Source organism: Neophocaena asiaeorientalis, unplaced genomic scaffold (genome assembly GCF_003031525.2).
Source record: "Neophocaena asiaeorientalis asiaeorientalis breed wild unplaced genomic scaffold, Neophocaena_asiaeorientalis_V1.1 scaffold60, whole genome shotgun sequence".
NCBI classification, from domain to species: domain Eukaryota; kingdom Metazoa; phylum Chordata; class Mammalia; order Artiodactyla; family Phocoenidae; genus Neophocaena; species Neophocaena asiaeorientalis.
The window spans coordinates 196436-220897 of NW_020173721.1; the positions used below are offsets into that span (position 1 = coordinate 196436).

General features: G+C 39.8%; 1 protein-coding gene across 1 annotated transcript in view; it reads right to left on the minus strand.

Annotated features, from left to right (window-relative positions):
* Positions 1-24462, minus strand: part of VPS41 (VPS41 subunit of HOPS complex) — a 187649-nt gene that overhangs the window by 121211 nt on the left and 41976 nt on the right. Inside the window, exon 4 of the mRNA XM_024750657.1 lies at positions 20132-20209. Within this exon, the coding sequence (XP_024606425.1) occupies positions 20132-20209 (78 nt within the window). The remainder of the gene's footprint in view (positions 1-20131; positions 20210-24462) is intronic.

Below are 24462 nucleotides of genomic sequence, written 5' to 3' on the forward strand. Positions count from 1 at the left end.
AAAAAAAAAAAAAAAAAAAGAACTACCATACAATCCAACAACCTTACTTCTGGATATACATCAAAAGGAAATGAAATCAGGATCTCAAAGAGATATTTGCACTTCCATATTCATTTCAGCATTATTCACAACAGCCAAGACATGGAAACAACCTAGGTGTTCACTGACAACTGAATGGAAAAAAAAAATGTGATGTGTATTTACATATAATATTATTTAGCCATAAAAAAAGAAAAAGTCTGCCATTTCCAACAACATGGATGGACCTTCTGGGCATTATGCTAAGTGAAATAAGTCAGAAAGACAAAGATAAATACTGTATGATCTCACTCACATGTGAAATCTAAAAACAATGAACTCATAGAAACAGAAAAATGGCGGTAGCAGGGTCCAAGAGGTGGGAAAATGGGGCGATGTCGGTCAAAGGGTATACACATTTAGTTACAAGATGAGTTAGTTCCAGGGGTCTAAGGTACAGCCTGGTGACCGCGTTAACAATACTGCACTGTATACTTGAAAGCTGCTATGAGAATAGAGCTTTAAGGTTCTCATCGCAACAGCAAAAACAAAGTGGTAATTATGTGACGTGAAGGTTGTGTTAACTAACCTTATTGTGGTAAACATTTCACAACCTGTATGTGTATCAAATCATCCCATGGTACACTTTAAACTTATATATGTCAATTATATCTCAATGAAGCGGGGAAAAAATAAAATTGCATCATATGATATCACTTATATGTGGGATCTAAAAACAGAAAAAGATACAAATGACTTATTTACAAAACAGAAATAGACCCACAGACATAGAAAACAAACTTATGGCTACCAAAGGGGAAAAGGGAGGTGTAAATTAGGAGTTTCGGATTAACATATACACACTACTATGTATAAAATAGTTAAACAGCAAGGACCTGCTGTATAGCACAGGGAACTATACTCAATATTTTGTAATAACCTATAAGGGAAAAGAATCTGAAAAAGAATAGATAGATAGGTACAACTGAATCACTGTGCTGTACACCTGAAACTAACACAACATTGTAAATCAACTATACTTCAATTTTTAAAAAGTACAACCTATTTACATAAGCTGATTTCAAAGTGAAAAGTATTTACTTGAATAACTTACATGTTAGTTAAATACTGAGCATACCAATATTGTTATTTTAATAAAGTCAAACAATTACATGTCTGTTATTTCAGGTGAGGTCTGCTGTACTCCTAATACAGGAACTCAAGAATACTCCCCAAATATCATCACTTATTGAACTACAGATGACTCTCCTCGCAGTGATTTCAAACTCGCTGTAGTGCTCCAAGTAGCTTTATAGTTCATCACAGCTTTTCTTTGATGGTACAAACTTTATGTGAATAATAGGAAGTGATTACTTTAAGGTACAGAGTCCACTGTCTACGTTTATCACCAGATAGCCTTCATATTCTATAACTTCCACAAGAAGAATACTGTTTGATAGGAAAAATCATATATTTATTAAATGTCTCTAATTCTCCACTTAAATTTAACTTCCATTCTAATGATCAAAGAATCAAATTATCCTATTAGAAAACGAATTCCTTGATTTAAACTCTAACCAATATCCTGAAAATCATCCAGAAGAAATAAAAATCACCTGGAAATGAGAAGAATGAAGAGAAGTTTTGAGGAAGCATCACCCTGCTTGGCAAGAAAAGAATTTTTGTCCACTTACTGTCATCACTGTTTTAAGTGAACACTCGAGCTTAAATTTTCTGCATTTCTAAGAGTGCTTATAAATCAGCCCCTGGTATTCACGAAAACATTCCTAAATACTTTTTTGTTTTGCACTTTGAAAACTATTCTCCCATCAAGAGTTCTTAGCCACCACCCCCGTAAGAGCACACTGCATGTAACTTAGATGCTAGCAATTTACAAGGACCATGTGCAACCTCCTCTGACCGCACAAACCCCACTGCTGTCCCTGCCTGGTGGCGAGGGATGTGCGCGGCTGACTCCTAAAAGGCTCAGGCGTCACCCGCTGGACACACAACCGCAGCACGGCGGGGTCGTGGACAGCCTTGCCACCTACAGAAGACGTGTTAGATAGATGTTCGCTTTCTAAATCCTGACAACCTTTAAAAGCACAGGGAGGATTTGGAAGGGATTGCCTCCTAAGAACTAGGCACACTGCTGATTCCTAGAGCTGTTTTCCTTTTGTTAAACTTCGTCTTCTGCCTGTGCCAGCCACATCCCCTGCCACAAGGGTAGGAGGCTGGCTTGCACACAACATGTACCCAAGTCAGAGTCATGATCTCGGCACCAATTAAAACATTACTTTGATAAAAGGCAAAAACAGCCTTTTGGTCCACATTCCCTCTTTAATTCAAATGCAAAGGACTGTCCTGGACGCCAGGTGCATGTCGTGAACATGGTAAATGGGGTCCTTGCCCTTAGGAAGCTTGCAAATCACTGGAACACTGTTCATATTTAAGACAGTGAGGACTTCCCTGGTGGCGCAGTGGTTAAGAATCTGCCTGCCAATGCAGGGGACACAGGTTTGAGCCCTGGTCTGGGAAGATCCCACATGCTGCGGAGCAACTAAGCCTGTGCGCCACAACTACTGAGCCTGTGCCTTAGAGCCCGTGAGCCACAACTACTGAAGCCCGCGTGCCTAGAGCCCATGCTCCGCAACAAGAGAAGCCACCGCAATGAGAAGCCCACGCACCATAATGAACAGTAGCCCCCGCTCGCCGCAACTAGAGAAAGCCTGTGCACAGCAATGAAGACCCAACGCAGCCAAAAATAAATAAATGAATAAAAATATTTAAAAAGACAGTGACCTTCCAGGGATGCGACAAAGCCACAGTGGTCCTCTGCAGTGAGATGGATGAGTAGCCAGTCAGGGTCGGAGTTCATTCCCCCCAGAGCTTGCCATGCTCACGTGCTTAACAGTTCAGAGTGGACACCTTGGAGAAGTCTCCCTGTGACGCCTTGGCTGGTTATCTACAATACTACATTTGGCAGGTGAGGGAGAAAAACTTTAGCAGAACCTTCTAGATAAATCACCCTGAGTGACAGCAGAAGGAGTCAGCAGAGATTCTCTTTCTGGTATTGGTACCAGACACTGTGCTACGTTGTGACACCATTGTAAAAACAATCTGTTTTACCAGAAAACCATTATTAAAGGGATTAACATTTGTTCCATATATAATTGACCTGAAAAGAAATACAACTGACAGCTTTCAAATGGTGAAATATAATGTGTGAAGTGTGATAAAAATGATTTGTTCTTGACCTGAGTCAAAAGTTTCCTTGTTTATACATGTACCCAACAAAGATACAGAGGGAGGAGTGATAGAAAAAGGAAAGCAGAGGGATTTCCCTGGTGGCCTAGTGGTTAGGAATCTGGGATTTCACCGCCATGGCCCAGGTTCAATCCCTGGTTGGGGAACTGAGATCCCGCAAGCCACGCAGCACGGCCAAAAAAAAAAAAAGGAGAGCTGAGTTACCAGAGAAATGCAAAGTCATGTTATTACAAGGGAAAAATGCAGAAGGACAATTCACTAATAAATGCATTTCACAAAAGACTAACTGATATCATCAAAACCTCTACATAATACAGAGGATTAAACAAAAATAAACAAGGCCTGCCTTCAAGGTGTGTACACAGTCTGCAGCATTTTGTATACAGAAGTGTACAATTTTACACTTTTTTTACTCTATTTTACAATTTAATATGTTATATTACAGATCGTTATGTGACTAGTTCCCCAACTGATCCAACCTGAGAACAGGGGCTGTGTTTTATTATTCTTTATACCCCTTGCACATCCTCACACAATGTTGGCTAAAGGAATAAGAAGCAATCACTGTGACATGTACACACTGCTAGATTTAAAACAGATGACCAACAAGGACCTACTATATAGCACAGGGAACTGTGCTCAATATCCTGGGAAAAGAATTTGAAAAAGAAGAGATACATGTATAGGTATAACTGAATCACTTTGCTGTACACCCGAAACTAACATAACATTGTTTATCAACTATGCTCCAATATAAAATAAAAATTTTTTTAAAAAGAAGCAGTCACTGAACAAACACGAAGGATGTACTCTTCTGTGTGGGGTCATCAGGAAGGTATCACAGAGAGAGAGGGACACAGCATTTCCAGAGACAAAAGACAGGAGAGCACATTCCAGCTAGAGCCAAAGGACAAAGCAGGATACAGGGCAGGCCACGATGTGGGAGGAGACTGTAGCCCAGACAGCAGAAGCCCTGAGGGCTGCAGAGAGAGCTCTGTTTTATTTCATTGGCATCAAGGAGGCACAAGGAGTATTTTCAGGAAGGGGAGTAACAAAATCCCAGCACTCCTCTGGGAAGATGACTTGGGCCGCTGTGTGAAGGAGAGATTAGGGGAGACATGAGGTGTCTACGGCAGATCAGTGGCGTTTCACTGCAATAACCCAAGTGAGACTCAATAAAGACTTGAGCAAGGGTTGTGGCGATATAAGGAACCAGCAAAAGCATGAGCTGCAAGCAGCATCTAGGGGATAAACGGGTAATAATGAAGGCAGATGATGGAGGATAAATGTCACAGAGACAGAAATAAACAGAGAGGAGGAGAAGAGATGGGGCCTTCTGAAGGGATCCTATCCATCAGGGGCCTGGAAAAGCCAAGTCTTTGCAGGTAGGCGAAGACTGGCTTTTTGTCGATAAGAGTATTTCGATTTAAAAAGAGGCTTAACCTGGTCTGGCCCACTAGACCCCACTGATAAAGAAACAAGGACTTATGAGGGATACACGGTCTAATGAAAAGGCAGGACCTTGCTGGGAGCAGTTTAGTGGCGTCAGCACAGAGAGCCGTGACTCAGCAGAGAAGGCACAGGGCCAGCCCTTCCGTCCCTACAGTAAGTCACAACACAGAGGTTTCCACACATCACACAGCCCAACTTGCTAAATTATTTCAAATAATAATTGAGCTTAGAAATAAACACTGATGTTTTAACACCCAAATACGTTTGACTGAAAGGTGGTGAATCAGGTGTCCTCTGTAGTTGGCCATGTCCCCGAGATTCCCAGCCTACGGAGTTCAACACTACAATTCCAGAAAACAAAACTCCTTTTTTTCCCAGAGAACACTGCCCCAGAGCCTATAATACATTTTTCCTATAAGAGTTAAGGCAACAGAAATGGGGTCGTCATCCCTGAGACCATATAACTAGAAAAGGAATAATAAGCATAATATTGTTCTTTAAAATTAAGTTTTAGAGGGCTACCCCTTAGACTGTCCAAGTCCTAAGGATCTGCCATGCCACTGCTGGCTCACCTCTGAGGACAAACTTCATTAACAAAAGCAGCTCAAGAAAGCTGAACACAATGCAAACCCATGATGGCTACAAAGTTATCTGAACATCTCACCAGATATCCCTACTTAATTCCTCAATATCAAGTTAACGATACCATCAATAATAAAGGAAAAGTGTTAGGGGTACAAATGTTCTCACTTTCATTTATGACTTAATAATAGCAGCAGGGATGTTAATGAATTCTCTTTATCTAAAACCAACCTCTGAGAAAGTAAAGGCTTTGTGTTTCCACAGGTTGGGGAAAAAAAAAAAATCACTTATCTCAAAAGAGCAGTACAGGGCTTCCCTGGTGGCGCAGTGGTTGAGAGTCCGCCTGCCGATGCAGGGGACACGGGTTCGTGCCCCGGTCCGGGAAGATCCCACATGCCGCGGAGCGGCTGGGCCCGTGAGCCATGGCCGCTGAGCCTGCGCGTCTGGAGTCTGTGCTCCGCAACGGAAGAGGCCGCAACGGGACAGGCCACAACGGAGAGAGGCCCGTGTACCGCAAAAAAGAAAAAAAGGTGGGGGGCAGTACAAACAGTTTAAATGACTGAGACTAAGTTATTAACCAAATAGAAAATGCCTCAGTTCCTTTTCAGACATAAGATGAAGAAAGACCACTTAAAACTTCACAAATTCAGCTCTACTTTTACCACAGGAATTATTGTTAGAATGCTCTCTGGTGTAAAATCACTGCTTTATCAATTCACCATCAAGTCACCTCCCAAGTAGACTGCCGTCTCTCAACGGTTCTCAAAAGAAGCATCTTGCAAATCAAGTTGCAGTGCCTCTACACTGAAAAGAAACTCCTGAAGTCAACTCACTGCGTCAGCGCTGGGATCCATTTGCAGAACCCAGTTACATAAGAAAACATGCTCTTCAGACGTCAAAGAAGTAAGCCTACTTGAGCCCTATGATAAAAGGTGCCCGCTCGCCAAATAAACAAAGGATCTGATGCAGCAGGTAGCTAATCAGCGGGAAGAAGAGGCGTGTCACAGAAGGTTCTCTCTTCTTCCCGTCTTTCTCCTTTTTCCTTCCTCCCTCCCTCTCTTGTATGTCTGCCTGCCCTGTACATAGCGAACAGTATGAAAGCCAACCACATAAATGAATTCAAAAATAACAGCTCTCCTTCGGGAAGCGTCGTAAATGTCTGCCATCAGACTCTGGACTTGACCCCATTCCTCACGGTGGTTATCAGTGGCTGAGCCTTGCACTAAATACTTGATGATAAAATATTTCACAAATAATTCTTAAAATAGTCACATAAATCAGGGTGTGACTATGCTCTACATTTTATAAAGAAAGTGAAAGAGAGGTTAAAGAACCCACCCAAGCTAATGAAGGTGGGGCAAGGGCTGAAAGCTAGGAGTCTGACCCTGAACTTGACTCACAGCCACAGCACCACAGTGTCCAACCCCCACCCAAGGACCACATCCTGCCCTCTCCAGAACCTGGCCACCACCCTTCTGCTGGCCATCAGCCTCCATCTCTGATCACCCCATCAGCACTGCTCTTTCCACATCCATTCTGGAGTAGCTGGACTGCCAGTAATGCAACCAAGTCAAGGTCTGAAGCAGGGCCAAGAAAAGAACATGGGACATCAGTAGGCTCAGGGGGTTATAAATTGTGTATCCTTTCTTTTCTGGGCAAAGCAGGAACTTCAGACTCCATCTTGAAATCAAGGAATAAATCTTTCTCCTCGTGGTACAGTAAGGATGATTTTTCTTAAGGAAGAATGAAGACTTACGGACTTCCCTGGTGGTGCAGTGGTTAAGAATCTGCCTGCCATTGCAGGGGACACAGATTTGAGCCCTGGGCCGGGAAAATCCCACATGCTGCAGAGCAACTAAGCCCACGCGCCGCAACTACTGAGCCAGTGCTCTAGAGCTCGCGAGCCACAAGTACTGAGCCCACATGCCACAACTACTGAAACCCATGCGCCTTGAGCCTGTGTTCCACAAGAGAAGCCACTGCAATGAGAAGCCTGCACACCGCAACGAAGAGTAGCCCCCACCTGCCGCAACTAGGGAAAGCCTGCACGCAGCAATGAAGACCCAACGCAGCCTAAATAAATAAATAAATAAAACATCATTTTAAAAAAAAGAATGTAGACTTAAATGTAAAAAGCAAAACTTTAAAACCATGGGAAGAAAGTGCAGAAGGATATCTTTACAACTTTGGGGGGACCAAAAAAGTTTTCCCTCAGAAGACAAAAAATACTATAATGAGAAGACTGATATATATTTATTGCATTTAGATTAAAATGCAATACAGATGTTAAAAAAACCTCTGAACAACTGAAAATATCATAAATGAGAAATTAAAAGATAAACCATAGACTAGAAGACTTCTGTTACTCTTCCAACAAGGAGATGTGTCTGGACTCTACAAGCCCTCAAGGAAGAGAGCACCTAACTCCCTGGCCCTGGTACTGATCAGACTTTTAAATGTTTGTCCAACTGATGGGTGTGAAATCGTATCTCATTGTTGATTTATTTCACATTTCCCTGATTACTCTGTCACTGCTAGAGAAAGTGAGCATCTTTTTATGTGGTTATTGGAGACGTTTGGTGTTCTCCATCTGAGAACTTCCTGTTCATACTGTTTGCCCAATTTCTTCCTGGGTTGTCTGTGTTTTCCTTATTGATCTGTATGAGTTCATTCTATAACTAATATTTTAACAAAAATATATTCATTGTTAAAACTTGCTAAACTTTATGATTACAAGCTTTTATAGAACTTAAAGAATCAAAACAGGTGGCCAAACAAAAACAATACAGTTCAGATTTCAAGCATTAATTTAAAATGGATGTTGTCCTAAAAGTAAAGCAGCGTTTTATTTAATAGTAGAAAGATTTACTTGCAAGTATTAAATTTGACTTGCTGGTGACTTCTGATTTTGAGCCATCGCATGAGTTGCCCAGATCAATGTTGTTATTTTTGCTTGTCAACAATGAACTTTTAAATTACAAATCAATTTAGACCTTTACATACATACTGACAAAGTATAGGAACCAGCAATTCTCAAAAGAGTACACAGTCTCATTAGTAACCAAAAAAATATACACTAGATCAATAAATTCCCATTTTTTAGAAATCTAGAAATCTAAGTGGCAAAGCTTTTTTGAATGATGACAGCCTATGCAGGTGACGAGATATACTGACATATTCTCATCCAGTGCTGGTGGGAATATAATTTAGTATAACCTAAGCACAGTGGAATACAGGAATATGCAGCGAAACTTAAAAATGTTCATAGTGTCTGCCCTAGTGATTTCACCTCAAAGGATTTGTTCAAAGGAAATAATCAGTCACAAGATTCCCCAGCCCACCCGAGGATGTTCATCCCTGTATCACTCCCCAATTTAGCATCATTCATTAGGTGTACAGGGCACTGAAAAGTTGGCTCCTGGACGGCTCCAGGCAATTACAGACCTTTTTTTTCCATGAAGAAACGTATTCTATATGATGAGAATGGGGTTCAGCCCCCTCCCCCTAATTCCCACTTCCAACTCAGGCCTCGCCAGAGTAGCCTATCAAACAACCTACGGCAACTGCTTCAGGTAGAAGAACGCACCCCAACCAGGCCCATCGAAGTCCTTCCTGGCAGGTTTTTGCCAGAGTCACTGAAGGAGTCCTACCTTGTTTAACAGCACTATAGTTCTAAGGCATTAGTCTTGGACTGCGGGTTGACCATGATGCCCACGAGACCAAAAAAAGTCTCTCCCAGAAATGGGTACTCTAAGATGCTATCCAGACCCTGAAAACCCACTTCAGCCGCACATAACTTACAACAAGAGCCAGTAAACGCCCCTGTTAGTTAAGCCCGGCTGAGATGGATTTCTGTCACTGGGCAACCAAAGTCCCCTAATACATTAACTTTTATACACTAAAGTAAAATGGAATCAAATGTTTAGACTACCTCACAGGGCATTTTGTTCTCTCCCTCTGAGATGAAACTCTTCTAGAAAATCTAACAAAATTCTGGTAGACTTTCTGCTAACAAGGCAGATGTACCCAAACGAGACATTCGTGCACAGAAGCTGCTCATTCCATTATTTCAAACAAGCTCATTTCTCCTGCCTAAAATAGAGTACCCATGCCATAGGGAAACCTAAAACAAATCCCAACCTATTCAGTTATTCCACTCTCAGTCACTGTATCATTTCTACAAAAGGTGGAGCTCCCCCCAAAAGGGATATACAATACAAAACGTGTATTACTTATGCAAATACAGAACCAAAACAGGAAAAAAATATCGACAATGCTGGGAAAATCTTCCATTTCTCATGTAGGCTGAACTTTTGGTATTTTTTCCAGCCATATTTCATTGGTGAGAAACAAGGAAAGCATTGTATAAGTAACAATGCACTACTCGAGGATGCCACTGGAGCTCCAAAGAAGACATACAGATGGCTAACAGGCACGTGAAAAGATGCTCAGCATCACTAAACATCAGAGAAATGCAAAGCAAAACAACAGTGAGGTATCACTTCATACCTATCAACATGGCCATCATCAAAAAGTCTAAAAACAGCCAATGTTGACAAGGGTGTGGAGAAAAGGGAACACTCATAAGCTGCTGGTGGGAATGTGATTTGTTGCAGCCACTATTGAAAACAGTATGGAGCTTCCTTAAAAAACTAAAAACAGAGCTACCATATGACCCAGAAATTCCACTCTTGAGTATGTATCCGGAAAAAATGAAAACACTAATTCGAAAAGATACATGCACCTCAATGCTCATAGCAGCACTACTTACAACAGACAAGACATGGAAACAACCCAAGTGCCCATCAACAGAAGATTGGATTAAGATGTGGTTGGTGTATACACACACACACACACACACACACACACACACACACACACACACACACACACTGGAATATTACTCAGCCATAAAAAAGAATGAAATACTGCCATTTGCTGCAACATGGATGGACCTAGAGAATAACATTATGCTTAGTGAAATAAGTCTGACAGAGAAAGACAAATGCTATATGATATCACTTATATGTGGAATCTAAAAAATAATACAAATGAATGTATATGCAAAACAGAAACAGACTCAGATATAGAAAAAAAAACTTATGGTTACCAAAGAGCAAGCAGGGAACGGACAAATTCGGAATATGGGATTAACAGATACAAACTGTTATATAAAACAGATAAGCAACAAGAATATGCCGTACAGCACAAGGAATTATACTCATTATCTTGTAATAACCTATAATGGAAGATAATCTGTGAAAATACCGAGTCATAGTATTCAGGTGCTGTACACCTGAAAGTACCAATATTGTAAATCAACTATACTTTAACTTTAAAAAAAAGAAACAAGGAGAATGTTAAATGAAAAAACTTTAAATGAAGAATTTTTTTTTTCTTTTGACTCACAACCTAAAGAAAGACCAAAGAAGCCAGCAATTAGATAATCTAGATCCCACTCTGTACGGTGTCCTTTATAATATCAAGCATCTTAGAGAATACCCAACAGTTCGGGGTTACATAGACGCAAATAACATTTTGATACGTAAATATCACCACTGGGAACATGTTATTCTACTCTTTCTGTAGTTTGTCACTTTTGTTTTTTAAAAACAGCATTATGGAGATATAACTGACATACAATAAACCGCACGTATTTAAATCTGGCAAAGTTGTGACACAGGTATGCACTCATGAAACCTTTGCCACGGTTGATATAATGAATTTATTTATCAGCCCTGAAAGTTCCTTCACACCACTTTATAATCCCACCACACCATCCCTCTGCCCATCTCCAGGCAACCACTGGTCTGCTTTCTGCCCCTATAGATTTATTTGCATTTTCTAGAATTTTATATAAATGCAACCATATAATATGTAGCCCTTTGAGTCTGGCTTCTTTCACTTAACATGATAGATCTGAGATCCATCCATGTTTCAGTGTGTTTCAGAAGTTCATTCCTTTCTAATGATGATTAGAATGCCATCATATGGATATATCACATTTTGTTTATCCATTCACCTGTAGATGAGGCCTATAGACTGCTCCCACTTTGGGGCTATCATAAATAAAAATTAAGTGAACATTCACGTACAAGTCTTTGGATGAGCATATGCTTTCACTTCCTAAGGGTGAATGCCTGGATCAGATAGTAGGTGCATGTTTAATGTTTTATAAAACTGCTCAACTGTTTTCCAAAGAGGTTACACCATTTTGCATTTCCACCAGCAGCATGAGTTCCAGTTTCTCTATACCCTCACCAACACCTGGTATGGTCTGTCTTTCAGTGTAATTTTAGCCACTCTAAGAGGTGTTTAATGGTATGTGTTATTCCATTTTACTTAGCTTTTGTTGGTTTAATTGATAGAAAGGGGGAAAATTCATGTTAAAACTAAATGCAAACAGCTAATAGCTGCCCGTGAAAGTAACGGATTTCTTCTTACTAGAGATATAAACTAAGGACTGAACAACCACGTAATAAGAATACTATAGAAGAATTTCATGTCTTGGATGGACAGATAAACAAAATATCCTTTAAGTTCCCATTTATCATAATACATCATGATTCTATCAAATGCAAAAAACTTGGTGATTATAGACAAGAAATAATTTCTAGGAAAGACTCATAAAACGAAACAATTCATGGGAGTAACATATACACACTACTATGTATAAAACAGATAACCGGGCTTCCCTGGTGGTGCAGTGGTTACGAATCCGCCTGCCAATGCAGGGGACACGGGTTCGAGCCCTGGTCCGGGAAGATCCACATGCCACAGAGGAACTAAGCCCATGCGCCACAACTACTGAGCCTGCACTCTAGAGCCCGCATGCCACAACTACTGAAGCCCGCGAGCCTAGAGCCTGTGCTCTGCAACAGGAGAAGCCACCGCAATGAGAAGCCCGTGCACCACAACGAAGAGTAGCCACAACTAGAGAAAGCCCGTGCACAGCAACGAAGACCCAACGCAGCCAAAAAAAAAACCCCAAAAAACAGATAACCAACATGGTCCTACTGTATAGCACAAGGAACTAGATTCAATGTCCTGTGATAAACCATAAGGGAAAAGAATATGAAAAATAATGTATATATATGTATAACTGAATCACTTTCCTGTACACTTGAAACTAACACAACATTGTAAATCAACTATACTCCAGTTAAAAAACAAAACAAAACAATTCAGATAGAAAAGTAGAGCTTGTTTAAGGAAGAAGTAATACACCCTTATTTTGAAACATGCTCTGTAAGGGTTTCCCGAGACCTTTTAGTCTTTGGAAGTCTATTACTAACAAAACAAAACTCAAGGTATAAATGACTTGTTATTAAACTGTATACAGACACTTACACCCATATATAAAGCCCCTGCCTTCAAGTCCATGACACCTGATTTCCCATCACTGTTCTCATTTCACTTGCTTCCCTAAACAGCCCAAACTCCAAAGTCAGTCCTCAGGAAAACACTACTTTTCTTTTTCCTTCAGTCCTTCTGCCAAACCTGCTGCCTAAGTCTCTCTCATTGCACCTCTCCATCCATTCTTTCCTCTCCACTCCCTTATTCATGAGCTACTGGAGGAAAAACAAAATGTATGTGTAGATGTAAAGTCTGTGATCAAAGTTCCCTGCCCTTAGTGATTCCCTATTTCACAGGAACCATCCATCACCTGGCCCAAACCCACTCCAACAGTCGAAAAATGCTCATTCATCCTTCAAGATTCACCTCAAATTTCACTTTCTCCCGCTTGCAAACTTCATCACTCCTCCTCCGAGTCTCCACACTGTTGACGATCCTTTTACTGTTCTGACTTTGTCATAAGCGCTTGATCCCCAAAGAAGCCCCAGCATGAGGCTCTCCTTTACCACAGAATAGAGTCCACGGGCTTTTTGACAATTAGGCTCCAGTCTACTACCCAGCTCAGAGTCAAGTTCCAAAAAAGTTACAATTACTTCAACCCTGACTATGAAATGGGTAGAGCACAGAGCACCAGGGTAATTTGGTGAAGAAATATTTAAAATTTTAGCTATTCAAGAGATATTTGCCCAAATGCAGTTACCACTTAAAGATCAGATACGACAACATTCTGTAAGCACGACACTTTATTTTCAATGAGAGAAGCATTCTTAAAGCTGAACCTGTTTCCTTACTCACCTCTGCACAGAGATGCTACCAAAGTTATCAACCTACCGATAAACACTTAATCCACACACTGGAGACTCTTTATGAAAAAAAATGCAGAAAATGGGAAACAGGACTTTCCTTGGCATCATTTCTCAGAAGTTTGATTTCCATTTAAGTAATTCTCACCTCATTGGACATACTTATCACTCAAGATACTGAGTCCAAATATAGAAAACAGATTCTTTAAACACATAAGAAGCTGAGACCTGTCAGTCAGTCTTAGACAGGTAGTACAGACACTGCCACATTTGAGCCAACAATGTACCACTTGGATAATATCAAAAGATACATGCCCTGCTTCCCAAGTAATGATGCCACATCTGGAATTGCACATACGGATGGGATGTGCTTCAGGTCGATAAACAAGTACCCTGCGACCAATAGTAGAGCAGGGTTTCTTTGATCACAGATAGATAGCTTACATTTTTAGATCTGCTCCAAGGGTTCTTTTAATGAATAGTCACCCTACACTATTCTGGCTACATTATGAATGAGCCCCAAAGAGCTGGGCTCTTCAGGGTAATAATGAATGCCTGGGATCTGTATTTACTCTCGAAGAGATGGTCATGCCCACATGATTCCCCATAATGTACACACAGTTACCCTGATGGAGGAAAGGAAGGTGTAAAACCCTGATTATCTGGAAGGTAGTCCAGATACATGGAACTTTACAGATTAGAACTATTGGTTCAGCCAAGTTCCATCAACTTCTCGCTATTCATCAGCTGTTATGTTGAGCACTAAGGATGCAGAGAGAAATGAGAGAAACCGCCCTCAGGAAACACACATTCTCTGGATGGAATGACCTCGACACAGATGCAAATAACCTCAACAAAAGTACTGTATTTTCCAGAAGTGGAGGTGCCAGGGAGAAGGAGATGCTTAAACCATGGGAAGGATAAAAGAGGTATTCGTGAATATTAAAGATGCAATCTGAGAAGCTTAAAGGAACCCTCAGTTTTCAGGATTACACTGGCCAAGAGAGAGAAGATAAGCTTTTCTTCTGCTGAAACATAAAAATAAAGATGGGTGATCCTATAATCAACATTTATATATCAATACCAAGGAAAGAGAAAAGAGGAGCTGATTTATATTAGAGATAAATTCCTATAAGACAAAGAGAGCACACAAAAGGCCGGGAATGCAAATCCGAAAGATGGCTGAGTCCCAAAGCCCAGGGAGAGGAATGAAACCATGGTCACTCCCAGGCAGGATCCAGTCACAAAAACATCTTTTTCAACCTTAGGGTTGAAAAAGATATGTGAGGAAGGCCTGGAATGAACTGGAAGAGGCGAGTAGAACAGTAAGCGGGCAGGGAATAGAGAACCAAAGCAACTCAAGCTCAGTTTCCCTCCAGTTTCCTGACTCGGCACCTTTTCTATCTAGAATGATCTCCGAAGTCTCCTCAGCTTCTGCATTCTCTTGACTTTATTGATTCTCCGTAGGAACTAGGAAAAGTCTCAGTATATCTTAAACCCTCACCAAGTTTCACTGAATAAAAGGCTTACTTTCCATAAGTAAGAGTTAAGGTTCCGATCTCAATACAAACATTTTAAATTATAAATCCAGTGGGGTGTGAGGGTTGAATAATACACAGGAGAGCAGAGATCTGACTCCCAGATGCCCTCCTGAGAGGTTAAGTAATGACAGAAAAAGAACCAGTTCCATGAGTATGTTTCAAGAAGATATTATCAGCTGATACGCTCACTGGGTACCAAACAGCCACAGAGACAAGAGAGAGGGAGAGAAAGAGGGGAGCGGTACAGTAGGAGACATGGCCCCTGCCCTCCAAAACCTTGAATATGAACATGAAGCTGGAACTGACACTATGACAGATTAACACTGCAAGTGAAAATAGCAATAATTCAGGAGTTCAAATTAGAGGTCACTTCAGTACAAGCACATCGCAGAAAGAACGGGACTTAATGGAAGAAGGGCATCCTTGGAATGTGTGATTAAAAGGCTGGAACAAGCATGTCCAAGTCAATAACCAGAAGACGGTGAGTGGATTAGAATGACTGGAGAGGGAAGAAACTAAAACTAAGATTGGAAACGTAGGTTTCGGCCATACGACAAGGGTCTTAGCCACAGATTAGGACTTGATCTGGGAAGTTGTGAGGAGCTGTCCAGGGTTCTCAAAGACACAGGGATTGAACTGATGAGTGGGGAAGATAAGCAGAAATAAAAAGAACTCTTAAGAGGGTGTTAAAATGCCGTAGTGTGAGCTAGTTCTCACAGAAATCTGGGTTTTTAATACTACACGACCATAAGAAGTACCAAGAATCAGCAGTAAGGAAAACAGTGTGTTAGTCTAATCCCAAATCAAAAACAGCAACAGAAATAGCAAAAGATGGGAATTCCCTGGCGGTCCAGTGGGAGCTAAGATCCTGCAAGCCATGAGGCACAGCCAAATTAAAAAAAAATATAGACATAGCAGAAGACGCTACTATCTGGAGTTCAAGGAGAATCCTGAAACCACCTCTTCTTTAAGAGATTAATTTTTTAAATTCCATATTTATCTTAATATAAAATGCCTAATAAGCCCCTGTTCTATTTTGTTTTCCTATTCCTTTCTTTTTTGGAACGATCCATTTTGTAAGTATTTACCTAATGTCTTCTGCCATGGCATGATGACAGCCAAACCTTTTCATTTCTTATTTCTAGCCAAGAAAGAAAACACATAAAGGTAAAGAGCAGAGATTTATTTGGTCAGTGGACTTCTTTGCTCTCCCTCTAGCGCACTTAATAGAATAAAGTTTAAAACACATGGAATAATGCTCCAAAATAATTTGCTCACTGCTTCAAAGTACAATAAGTACTCTTAATTAGTAAGCCATAAATTAATATGCTTAAGGAAAGTGGAGGCTATTAAAGAGAAAGTAACTACTATGATTAATGACATCATATGGGCATAGATGCCATGTGGGGATTTAAAAGGAATTTGAGATCCTCTAAGGATTTTGAAGCCATATGTTACATACTGTGTAAGCAACTGAGACACCCATTATTCAGGAGAATATGGCTTGATCTATATTCAAGAAGGCAATTTTCTTAGCAACTTGAGCCCCTTTACCTGAGAAGCTAGACCTATTTTAATTTTATTCTGTGATTTCAGTAAAATTGAACTTTATCAATTAAATCTGAATTAACATAAAGTTACACCTAGGGGAAAAAAAATCCTTAAAAAACACACGTGTGGCTAAAGCATGTTAATTAACATATATTCTGAATATCCTTTCAGATGGACTGAAATCTGAATATCAACACGCAAAATAAGTCATCACCCTAGTGGTTTTTGCTTTTGATCCACAAAAGAACAGTCATGGATGGTTGGGTAGCACAGAATCCTCTCTATCAAACTTTTTATGTAATTATAGAAGAATATACAGCTGTAAGAATAATCTTAGCGGCATGATTCATTTATATCAAGATCTCTGAACAAGATACCAACCTAGGAAATGTTCTGGGATTTAGAAGTGAGTAAAGGGTCGCTTCAACAAAGGATAATTTGAACACTGCTCAAGGTCAAAGAGACATACACGTGTATAGGTATTTCTGTACGTGTGTGTGCATGTTACTGAGGTATAACTCGTATAGGATAAAGTGCACAAATCTCAAATGTGCAGCTCAGTGATTTTTACATATGTATACTCCGGGGAAACCACCAAGAGAGGGACTATTATCAACACTTCAGAAGATTCTTCCTGTGCTCTCTCCCAGGTCAGCTCATTATCTGACCTCTATCAGCATAGTATGATTTTGCCTTCTCTTAACCATCATGTAAAAGGAGTCATACAACATGTACATATTTGTGTCTGGCTTCTTCGGCTGAACAGTAAGACAGTGAAATTCATCCATGTTTGTTGCAGGTAGCAATAGTTTGTTCTTTTTAATTGCTAAGAATATACCACCATTTGCTTATCCATTCTACTACTGATGAACATTTGGGTTGTTTCCAGTTTGGAGTTATTACAAATCAAGCTACTATTAACACTCTTCTCCACGTATAGTTTTTGGGGACATAGGCACTGTATCCCGCTCTCTTGATATATACTTTGAACTGCTGGGTCATTAGGAAGGCATATGCTTAGCTTTTGTAGAGTGTGCTAAACAGTATTTCTCCTGAAATATTAATGGAAAAACGAATCACATGCAGAATGATTTGTTTAGTTATTTCTTCTTTTGTATCATACACATTTAAAGTTATACAGCCTTTAATGTAATGATTCCATTCCAACACAAATAGCAGAATCATCTGGTATAAAGATTCCTCTATGTCTCCACCCTCTGCCAAACAAAACCCTACTGATAGGTGAGAATTTTGAACTACTGCTTCGTGACTTTACTACTGCATTCAAAAGCTATAAATGCAGTGAATGGGTTGAGGAGACGTTTCTTGAATTTTTTTTAATGTTATGCAAGTATAAGGTATTATTATGTTATCTAATTTTAATTCATTTAAATTAGTTTCACCTAGAAGTAAAGACTAAAGTCAGAGGTGTTAATTCACTAGGTTTTTTTTTTAATACTTGTTTCACTCTCGCTGCATTTCTAATGAAGAAAACAGTTCTTGATTGAATGTGGCAATCATTACATCCAAAGAAAATCTGCAAATTCAAGCCACAAGTGTTTTGAGAATTGAAAAAATCCTTTTTTAAGAGCACTGATACAGAGCCCCCAAAAGCAGCCACATCACCAGAAACAGGAAAATTAAAAAAATAAAGGAAAAAACTCATCTGAGATGAGAAGCTGAAGATTAAGACTCCTTTCAAAAGATAATGACATCCTGAAATCTGTCACCTGGAAGTCATATACCTCATAAGGTAATGGTCATGAAGACCCAAGGCCTCATGAAAAACTTCTCCACAGCAGACTATTAAATTCTTGTGTGAGGTAAACAAACAGAGCACCAAACCATCTTCCTCTCCTGCCCAAAAATAAGTGCAAAGCTATAAAGAACTTAATTTTCAAAGATGTCATAAAGGCAGGACTGAAAATAAAGAACCAGGAATTACCTGGAAAAGGACGCAGGATATACCTGACATAAAGCTGACATCAGAAAAGATAAAGCTGAAGGCTTATACTGAATAGACACAAGGACCGCATGAATGAATGGGTAACGAAAGACACGAATCAACTCATACAGTATTTCTCCTGGTTTCTCTTTTGGCCGTGGAACCAGCAGTGTTTGTCCTGTGAACCTCAGCAATCAAGTAATTTCTATATAAGATTAAAAAGACTTACTGAGAAGCAGAGTTGAACAGAATCATTAAACTGGAGCCGTAAATTTAGGAGACCATGCAGGCAAGCTCTTTTTTCAAGGTGAGGAGATATGGGTGACACCATAAAAAAGAGCTCTGCCTAGCACCAGCTCACATTTTAATGCATGGTAATGGGAAGACCAAATGTTTATTAAATCATCAAAATGGGTGGCCAGTGTCCAGGAGGGAGAAGACAGGGGTTCAAAAGTATCCTCTTGTCTGAAAGGGATGCCGAAGCCAAACAAGAACCCACCCAAATATTTTTCTGTCACAAAAATATTTTTCTGTCAGGCAAAAATATCTGCCTGATGGATCAGTGGTTAGAGCACACAATTCCCTTCCAGGACTATTCCAAAGATTCCAAGGATACTGTCATCATCTGTGGTTCCGTTTCTTTTAAGCAAAACAAAGCAGCCTGGTACCTTTAATAGATAATGTATCAGCTTTAGAAACTGTGGTGTCCTTTGTAAACTACACCAATACCTTATGATGGATCTTTCAACAGGAGCTGACACTTTCTTCAGAAAAAGGAATATGTTCCCCAAAATGACCACCTTTTTCATCCCAAAGGGTCACATTCACACAACCACGGACACTTGATACTTTCTCGGCCCATCTTAAACACCAAAATCAAACTTCAGATTCAACACTTCCTTCATCCTTGGTGATTCCAAATCACAATTAAAGAAATAAAAAGCCTGGCTCTTCTCTTTTAGTCAATATAATCCCCTAAGAGTCCAACTCGCAGAACATTCACATAAAATATTAGCTTTATATATTTAGAAGAGATAAACTGAAACAGCAAGGTGATCAATCAATTTTCAATTACATTTGGCATCTGGAGAAGATTATGGGCCATGTACTTACAATCGACATTAGTCATCAAATGAGGGGGTTCACACTTTAAGGATTCCACAAACCCCCAGAGTATGTAAATTAGCACCATTAATCACCAATAAAAGCAATCTTTTTTTTGATTAATAATTCATCTAGACATTCTACACTGTTACAGTTTAAAACAAATACACATAGGAGTATTTTAAATGCTTCATTTAAAGCCAAATGGATGACTATAATTAACTAAAGAACTGCAATTAAACAGATTCATAAAAATAAATTTTTAAAAGTTTATATAGCAGATATGCAGTGAAAATAGATTATGTATAAATACAGACCTCTTTCTTTGTAAGTTCACCTTTAAAACTTTTTAGCACAGGTTACAAAGTTCAGAGTTGAACTCTTAGCACTCCGATTTCATCGATAAAGATCCTTTCTTTATGCTCTAAAAACGAATGGCTAAAACAAATATTTCAAAGCACGGATTTCAGCATGAAATTTAGCTCGCACATTATTTTATACTGGATACTTACTATATCAAACTTCTGAGTGATGTTCCCCTGGACATCCAGTAAATAAACCTTGCCATAATGTGTGCCCAGTGCCAAGAACTGTAAGAAGAACAGAGGGGTACAGGGGTCAGTTTCTTTTTCTTTTTTTTTTTTTAAAGGGCATATGCGTTGTTTTTTTTTAAACAAGATGTTGGGGGGTAGGAGTTTATCAATTAATTTATTTATTTTTGCTGTGTTGGGTCTTCGTTCCTGTGCGAGGGCTTCTCGCTATCGTGGCCCCTCCTGTTGCAGAGCACGGGCTCCAGACGCGCAGTAGCAGTAGTTGTGGCGCACGGGCTTAGCTGCTCCGCGGCATGTGGGATCCTCCCAGACCAGGGCTTGAACCCGTGTCCCCTGCATTAGCAGGCAAATTCTCAACCACCGCGCCACCAGGGAAGCCCCAGGGGTCAGTTTCTTAATGGACCATTCATACATAATTAGTAATAAAACCATATGCAAAGTCAAGACACTTAATGTGTAAGTGATCTGCGATGCCTCGGAAGATGCACATTCCTTTGAGAAGGCTTGTTTCCAGCTTGGAGGAAATCACAGAACAGGGCCTTCTTTCTTGGGATCATGCAAGCTAGCTGTCAGAATGACTCACGAGGACCCTCATCTACTGACAACTAATGGTGTGCATGCGGCCTGCACACAATGCCCTGATGGGCTGAGGCAGCAAATTAAAATTCAGCTGTGAACGTATGACCAACCCACGGTTGAACTCAGCGTCTGAAGGGAATGATTTGTAAACTCCCCTGAATTTATGGCAACTGCGTAAATCTGTGCTATCATTTAAGTTCAACATACACATACACACACACACACACACACACACACAAACAACAAAGTAATCTTATTTAGGAAGGAAAATCCATGCCACGCTGAGATGCAAAAGCTCAGATGTACTTATACTGTCATCGTGAGAATGCCTCTCTAAAAGTAAACGTGTGATATTAAGTGTCAATGTTTATTTTTGAATGCAAAAAAGAAAAAAATCCTTTTCTGTCACAAAAATAACTGTTGAGCTTTATATTCATTTTATGACATAAAACCAGTTCATAACTCCCACTGTTTCTTTAATTGTTTGAACTAACCCTAAAGAAATGAGAAGAAACTTTAGGACTACCTGAAATAGGACATGAGATTTATCTTCCCTTCTATCTCTCTAAGCAGTACTCAGAGAGTTCCAAATTCTCTGTATTTTGTTGCATGTGAACATGCTTCATCGCAACCTAGAACGAAATGCTTAAATTTATAGGCACTACTAAGCTTTTCAGTCAAGCCGCACAATCTTGAAAAAATTAACCTTACAGAAAGTCAAGATTTAAAAGGATTTCTGAGAATGGAATTACTGAAAATGAAATTTCAGATCAGGCACTTAAAATATAAAGCTACATTAAAGAGGCGTCACAAAAAAGAAAAGAAGGGGGTTCATTAGAAATTCAGTCCCTGCAATGCCTTTCACTCCTGCAAGGTTGCCTTTTTTTCAGGAAGAAAAAAAAGTCCCCCGGGTAAAAAAATCAATACTGGTTAATAAAACATCAGGTGTGCAGACATAACTAGGTATGACGATTCCACTGCACAGGGCTGCCTGAATGCACAAGGTGCCAGGCCGATTACTCATCCAGGGCAGGCAACGAGGCTGCTGAAAACAGGATGTCGGGGCCCTGGAAAGGGCAGGGGAAGAGGTAATTTGGGGGCGGGGGGGGGAGGGAATGAGTCTGAATATTTAAATCAAACAGGGCTGTTTCCTCCAAAGCAAAAGAACATTCTAATTAGACATAGAGGACTCAGAGGGGTATAATTTCTTCTCCACAGTGACACTCTGACAATATCTGAATACAAAAATACCACATAATACTAGCTACAAACAATACTCCATTCTGAGGCCACCTATGGTAAAAGAATGAATGGGTTTTAAAAGCTCACTACACCCAAGTACTCGACAGTATTGACTCTCCTCATAAACACTGCATTTACTTTGTTAGAAAACTAAGGGAGGGACTTTCCCGGTGGTCCAGTGGTTAAGGCTCCACGCTGCCAATGAAGGGGGCACAGGTTCGATCCCCGGTCGGGAAACTAAGATCCCACATGCTGCATGGCGCGGCCAAAAGTCAAAAAAAAAAAAAAGAAAGAAAACCAAGAGGGCCAATGCTTTAATACTGGGTCATTCTCTGATATCTCTGTGAAGGCCATTCTTGAACTTCCAGTTATATTTTATCAAAGTTTTAAAGGTTCTATACAGAGTACTTTACCCCAAATATTAATTCGTTCCTTTTTTCTTTTCAAAATTACTAGTTTAATTCATTTAACACTTAAGACAGAAAGGAAACATAATTATTTTGATTGTATGATTTCAACCTAAAACTATAATTACTTTAGAACATCTTTGAAATAAAAATGCAGTGGTTTTTATAACAAGCTACCTTTTGTTTAGGAAAACATTTCATCATTTGGATTAGATCAATTATTTTTGCTCCCTTTTAGAAATAACTTTATGTGCTCTTAAAACAATCAAGTTTGATAAGGCAATCATATAGTTCTTAAAAATTTAACGACCAAAATTATTAATGAGTCATACTTTCATTTGCTAATGAAATGAAAGTTTTTAAGTTGCTTTCGACTACTTAAAATACAAGGGAAAAAATGCAGAATTGGCCACAAATCACAAACATAAATATAAATCCTTTAAATATGACCCTCCTTCCAGACATGAAAAGCTCTGTGCTTTTGTAACTATTGAATTTTTTTTCTTTTAACCTGAGAGCACTTAAAATCCAGCATGGGCAAAGAATAAACATAATTTAATCAGTCCCTTTCCTGTTTAAATACAGAAACTTGACTCATTTTATAAACTATCATTTGGGCATTGAATCCTTCTGAACCATCCACTAGCATAACCGCTTTTCCTTTGAACAGTTGGACGTTTTGTAAGTAAACAGGTAGAAGAAGCAATAAGCAGTCTTTTGGACACCACGAAAGAAACAAGAAGTAGCACATTTCAAATGTGTTCAGCTGTACAGTAAAATCTATGTTTCACCTAGCACTTTATAGCATTCAAAGCATTAGAGCATGGATGCCTTCAATTACACATAAGGAAATAAGTTCTGGGAGTTGATGTGACTTCCCTGGAGACAGTCAATGAGTGGCAGAGCTAAGGCCAGAATTAAGAGCTAAAATACTCTCAGCTGGATCAGAAGCCTGGTAGATAGAAACACGAGTCTCAGATCAAGAGTGCATGTTCTCAAACTTAGTCTGCCTATAGTTCCCACCGTCAGGCTCCTTGGCCAAGTTGGATTAAGTATGGTGTTAATAAAGTTTGACCTCTGGGGAGGCAAACTTTGTTCTCCTTTTCATCAATTTGGTGGTTTATTCAACACACACACACACACAAAGCACCTATGATATGCCTAGACAATAAGCACGTATGACTTGAAAGGATGATGGTAAAATGAGACAGAGACAGAAATAAAAAACTGATTAAGATTAAATTTTTAGAGTATGCTTTAAAAGTAAGTAAAATTGACTCGTGAACAACACAGGTTTGAACTGGGAGGGTCTACTTAGACACAGATTTTTTTCCATAGTAGATAGTTGGCCTTTGAACAATCTGGGGTCAGTTAGGGGCACCCACCCTTCCTGCAGTTGCAAATGTACATATAACTTATAGCTGGCCCTCTAGATCCACGGTTCCTCCAGATCAGTGGTTCTACAGCCACAGATTCAACCAACCAGGGACCGTGTAGTATTTACTACTGAAAAAAATCCATGTATACGTGGACCCCGTGCAGTTCTAATCCATGTTGCTCAAGGGTCAACTTTGAAGGAGGAGTGTTAGATAGCAGACACTGAGGCAGATGGGGCAGGCTTGTAGTAAAGACCATTTTAGACAGCGTGGATACAACTTGCACAAAGGCATGTAGTCACATAAAAAGCAGGACAAAGGCAAAAAAATCACAAATAGTTTTATATGGTGGAAGCATCCAGGGCAGGAGACAGGCAATGAGATTGGCAAGGTTGGTTAACAGGAGACTTCTGAATTTTTTTTTTTTTAAACTTTTCAGACTTCATCTTGCGTGTAATGAGAGCCATTGAAGGGTTTTATTTATTTATTTATTTATTTATTTATTTATTTATTTACTTTTGGCTGCATTGGGTCTTTGTTGCTGCGCGCGGGCTTTCTCTAGTTCAGCGAGCGGGGGCTACTCTTGGTTGCGGCTCGCAGGCTTCTCATTGCGGTGGCTTCTCTTGTTGAGGAGCACTGGCTCTAGGCATGCGGGCTTCAGTAGTTGTGGCTTGCAGGCTCTAGAGCG